Source organism: Panulirus ornatus, chromosome 39, assembly GCF_036320965.1.
Source record: "Panulirus ornatus isolate Po-2019 chromosome 39, ASM3632096v1, whole genome shotgun sequence".
In the NCBI taxonomy this organism is placed as follows: Eukaryota; Metazoa; Arthropoda; class Malacostraca; order Decapoda; family Palinuridae; genus Panulirus; species Panulirus ornatus.
This window is the reverse complement of record NC_092262.1, coordinates 4406587-4412586: the sequence shown is the minus strand read 5'-3', so window position 1 is coordinate 4412586 and position 6000 is coordinate 4406587. Positions and strand designations below refer to the sequence as shown.

General features: G+C 45.6%; 1 protein-coding gene across 1 annotated transcript in view; it reads left to right on the top strand.

Moving 5' to 3' along the window:
• LOC139761212 (cell adhesion molecule Dscam2-like) overlaps positions 1–6000 on the top strand; it is an 81830-nt gene that overhangs the window by 31596 nt on the left and 44234 nt on the right. Inside the window, exons 8-9 of the mRNA XM_071685255.1 lie at positions 618–757; positions 2047–2191. Coding sequence (XP_071541356.1) covers positions 618–757; positions 2047–2191 — 285 coding nt within the window. The remainder of the gene's footprint in view (positions 1–617; positions 758–2046; positions 2192–6000) is intronic.

Below are 6000 nucleotides of genomic sequence, written 5' to 3'. Positions count from 1 at the left end.
ACCCTGTGGTAATGAGTCTGGACACACCTGTTGTTAACCCTGTGGTAATGAGTCTGGCACACCTGTTGTTAACCCTGTGGTAATGAGTGTGACACACCTGTTGTTAACCCTGTGGTAATGAGTGTGGCACACCTGTTGTTAACCCTGTGGTAATGAATGTGGCACACCTGTTGTTAACCCTGTGGTAATGAGTCTGGCACACCTGTTGTTAACCCTGTGGTAATGAGTGTGACACACCTGTTGTTAACCCTGTGGTAATGAATGTGGCACACCTGGTGTTAGCCCTGTGGTAATGAGTCTGGCACACCTGTTGTTAACCCTGTGGTAATGAGTGTGGCACACCTGTTGTTAACCCTGTGGTAATGAGTCTGGCACACCTGTTGTTAACCCTGTGGTAATGAGTGTGGCACACCTGTTCTCCACACCTGCTGGTCCACAGGTACGTCTCCAACACCTGTACTTAACCTGGTTGTGATAATCTTGAACAACATTATAAGAAAATCATTCCTAATTATTGATTCTTATCTTATCCGTCTTTGTCTTCCCCCCTTAACCCCTTATACCCTTACCCCCTTACCCCCTTAACTCGTCCCCCACGCCCATGGTGACCCCCGAAGATCTGGGGGAAGGGTCAGGTTACGCCCACGCGAATCGCTTCATGTGGCACCCGTGGATTCAACAGACGCTGGCATCTACCAGTGCGCGGCCACCTACGCCCAAGACTACGCCCACGCCCACGCCTACGTCACGCTAGGAGGTCAGTAGCACGCCCACAACCCACGTCCATAACCCCCACGCCCGTAACCCACGTCCATGACCCCCTCTCGCCCTTAACCTACGCCCTAACTCACGCTGATAACCCTCGCCCATAACTCAAGCACATAACCTACGCCCACAACCCACGCCCACAACCCAGGTCCATAACCCACGTCCACAACCCACGCCGATAACCCTCGCCCACAACCCACGCCCACAACCCACGTCCATAATCCACGACCATAACCCTCGCCCACAACCCACGCCCACAACCCACCCCCACAACTCACGTCCACAACCCATGCCCATAACCCTCGCCCACAACCCACGCCCACAACCCACGCCCACAACCCACGCCCATAACCCTCACCCACAACCCACGCCCACAACCCACGTCCTTATCATCACCGCTCTCCACCACAAAACAACCACCCAGGACATTAAACCAAACCTCTCATGTATCCTGAAGTTACAACATCATTGTTATGAAACTGAAACAACCTTGAATTTACTAAACAAGGTTATGAAATCCCCCCCCCACACACACACATGAAACTGAAGCTGAAACTCCCATATTTCCATAGATATACATCTCCACTATGATAACACTGAAACACACAAACACAAAACTACAATCTCGCCATTTATACTCCTAATCACAACTTCTATAACACTCAGACCCTAGTACAACACATGTGACACACAACCCCACCACACACAACCCTTGAACAAGATCTCCCGCACCTGCTCTCTCTCTCTCTCTCTCTCTCTCTCTCTCTCTCTCTCTCTCTCTCTCTCTCTCTCTCTCTCTCTCTATCTATCTATCTATCTATCTATCTATCTATTTATCTTCTACAGAGAGAGACACACACACACACACGCACACCTCTCTTTCCACTATGGTACGACCCTTGAGCACGACGGTACGACCCTTGAACACGACGATACGACTCTTGAACACGACGGTACGACCCTTGAGCACGATGGTACGACCCTTAGATATAACTGTCAGGGTCGTACCGTCGTGCCAAAGGCCGTGCCGTCGTGCTAAAAGGTCGTACCATCGTGGCCAAGGGTCGTACCGTCGTGTTCAAGGGTCGTACCGTCGTGTTCAAGGGTCGTACTGTCGTGTTCAAGGGTCGTACCGTCGTGCCCAAAGGTCGTACATTCATATACTAAATCCTTTCAACATTGCCTTTGATTCTGAGCCAAAATTTGAACCAGATTATTATCATTATACCACCTACTTCACCAGCTGCCTCTCTCTCTCTCTCCCCCTTACTTCACCAGCTGCCGCTCCCCAGCTGGTGTACCGCTTCATTGAGCAGACGCTGCAACCTGGACCAGCTGTGTCACTCAAGTGTATAGCCACAGGAACCCCCACACCCCACATCACTTGGACGCTGGATGGCTTTCCCATCCCACACTCCCACAGGTGAGTTTAAACCCTCCCACACCCCCACAGGTGAGTCTCAAGTCCCACAGGTGAGTTTAAACCCTCCCACACCCCCACAGGTGAGTCCCAAGTCCCACAGGTGAGTTTAAGCCCTCCCACACTCCCACAGGTGAGTTTAAGCCCTCCCACACCCCCACAGGTGAGTCCCAAGTCCCACAGGTGAGTTTAAACCCTCCCACACCCCACAGGTAAGTCCCAAGTCCCACAGGTGAGTTTAAACCCTCCCACACCCCCACAAGTGAGTCCCAAGTCCCACAGGTGAGTTTAAGCCCTCCCACACCCCCACAGGTGAGTCCCAAGTCCCACAGGTGAGTTTACACCCTCCCACACCCCCACAAGTGAGTCCCAAGTCACACAGGTGAGTTTAAGCCCTCCCACACCCCCACAGGTGAGTCCCAAGTCCCACAGGTGAGTTTAAACCCTCCCACACCCCCACAGGTGAGTCCCAAGTCCCACAGGTGAGTTTAAGCCCTCCCACACCCCCACAGGTGAGTCCCAAGTCCCACAGGTGAGTTTAAACCCTCCCACACCCCCACAGGTGAGTCCCAAGTCCCACAGGTGAGTTTAAGCCCTCCCACACCCCCACAGGTGAGTCCCAAGTCCCACAGGTGAGTTTAAACCCTCCCACACCCCCATAGATAAGTCCCTAGTCCCACAGGTAAGGTTTTACCCCCAGAGATTATCCTAAAATTGTATCTTTTATCTTTCTCGTTGGCAACCATATCATTTTACCTTTCCAGTAGACATAACTATAAGTGCCACAAAACGTTTTCTTTATTCCTATTGAATAAGAATAACTGACTTATATCAAAACTTAGTCATAATAAAACAGAAATTCTGTTAATGGCAGTTCAAAGTTCAAAAGGTCGGGTGAACTTATTAATAGAGTTGATCCAATTAAATGGCAAATTGACAAAAGAAAGGTATGATACGCACATATATATACACATATATTTACATAATACTATAGACATTCATACACATGATAGCATGATAGGCTCAAAAAATCTATACCAATTTACGTACAACATTAAACAGATTGCAATACAACTGTAAATATAAACAAACATTTGAAGATAATGATACAAAGAACAGTAACTGAGGCACGAGTTCGTGTTCCTCTGACAAACAAGGCACGTTTTCTATTTCCTCGGTGAGAGCCATCTGTTGAACGTAAGACCAACTAAATGAAAACGAGAATATGATTGTTTACCTCTTGACAGTCTAGGTCATGTGGGCTATCATTTTGTGCTTTGTGGCTGATTTAAATCTCATTTTGAAAGGTTGCTATATATATATATATATATATATATATATATATATATATATATATATATATATATATATATATATATATATGTGTGTGTGTGTGTGTGTGTGTGTGTGTGTAATAGAACTGCTCATATCTATCCTTTCATCTAACCCACATTTCAATCTACTTTATCTCCTCGTTGTTTACGGACGAACCGCTCGGTATTTTGCGTATCAGTTCTCAATATTTTAATCAAAGTCTCTCTATAGCAGAGTAAAATTCCTGGAGCCCAGGGCACTGAATATAGAATGCGTCTATTGGAATGCATCATATATAGACGAAATTTGCCCAGCTCGAGTGTTTGATATCAACGCCATCTCTTGATTGAAGTGACAATCTTTCTGGAGGCGATGCCAATGCGTGGGTTACAACGTTGACATATTATCGTACATTTTGTTCGCTTCTGAGTATCGTGTTGTTGTTGTCTCGTGCCGTGCAAGCGATGTGTTCTTTTTCCATGTTGTTTCGCTTTCTTATAATGCTGTATTGATATATATGATGGCTATCAGGTATATACGTGAACAAATAAAGATAGTCTGAATGATTTTATATATTTTGAAGTTGTGATTTACTTCATTTTCCCGTTTGCCGTACGATAGGCGTACAGGATGCATCAAGTCCGTCGCTGCCTGACGTAAGAATAATCACTACATCAGTTGGTGCTTTTCATTGGATCAAAAAATGTGGATTTTTTCTTGATATTCTGTTAATATTTACTTGTACGAGACAATATAGAGGACTTCGGTGCTGTTCATTGTGGAAAGTATTGATAATGGAAGAAATGGACGCTGTACGATCAGCTGTGAAGATGTGAAGCGAAAGCATTGTTGACATTAGGGTCTGGCAACGGCGGCCATCTTGAATTATGACGTACTCAACCCCTTTATTATGGTACGACCCTCGAGCACGACGGTACGACCCTTGACCACGACGGTACGACCCTTCACCATAACCTTTGAACCTTCACAACGTAAGTATTGCTTCTGCACACCGTTGCTATAACGAAACAAGACATAATGATGATCATACAACACTCCATTGTACAATAACAACTACACGTATCGTAAGCCAGAGTGACGTATCGTAGGCCGGACGTGACGTACATTTGCAGTGAAATGATGGCCAACTAACGCCACTGCCGCTAGATGTCTCCTATAACGAATAAACGACAACCTCTACAGCGTATTTCTAGGTTTAAAGTTTTTTTTCCCATCCTTAAGTTCTAGTTAAAAGGATAATACTGAGAAAAAAAATGACTGTGTTTTTGTTTACTCGGCCTCCAGCCAGGGACCAGCGTAAAAGCCAATAAAAACCACCACTGCCGAACTTTGTAAATTCTGATTGGCTGGTCTTATTTATGTTATTGATATTACTTTTATTATCGAATTCATTAAAGACTAATGACTTTAATTAATTAATATACAAACAACGGCTAAATATGCTATTGACTTTTACCTCCGGGACCACTTAACTAGCCATAACAATTCACCAAAAATAACAGTGGGACTGTAGAGGTCACTTAACACTTACTTACAGTAGGAATAACTACCATATGTTCTTCAGAGGGCGAAATCCCTGTGATGAATAACAGGATTTACGTCACAAAGCTCAGCTGCAGTGATGTGGTAAGACAGGGCTATGTTACAGGGGAGGCTATGAGGCTTTGAACTTTATTATCCTATACCATAAGGTCTATAGAGCTTATTTGGGTTGTTTATAGTAAGAAATACTCTCTCTGCCTACACTTTGAATGCCACCTTCTCTGTTCCTTCTTTTGGTAATAAAAAGAGCGTGGTTGAGAGAGCAGAAGAGGGTGTTTTGAAATGGTTTGGTCACATGGAGAGAATGAGTGAGGAAAGATTGACCAAGAGGATATATGTGTCGGAGGTGGAGGGAACGAGGAGAAGTGGGAGACCAAATTGGAGGTGGAAAGATGGAGTGAAAAAGATTTTGAGTGATTGGGGCCTGAACATGCAGGAGGGTGAAAGGCGTGCAAGGAATAAAGTGAATTGGAACGATGTGGTATACCGGGGTCGACGTGCTGTCAATGGATTGAACCAGGGCATGTGAAGCGTCTGGGGTAAACCATGGAAAGGTCTGTGGGGTCTGAATGTGGAAAGGGAGCTGTGGTTTCGGTGCATTATACATGACAGCTAGAGACTGAGTGTGAACGAATGTGGCCTTTGTTGTCTTTTCCTAGCGCTACCTCGCGCACATGCGAGGGAAGGGGGCTGTCATTTCATGTGTGGCGGGGTGGCGACGGGAATGAATAAGGGCGTATAGTATGAATTATGTACATGTGTATATATGTATATGTCTGTGTGTGTATATATATATGTATAGGCTGAGATGTATAGGTATGTATACGTGCGTGTGTGGACGTGTATGTATATATATGTGTATGTGGGTGGGTTGGGCCATTCTTTCGTCTGTTTCCTTGCGCTACCTCGCTAACACGGGAGACAGCGACAAAGTA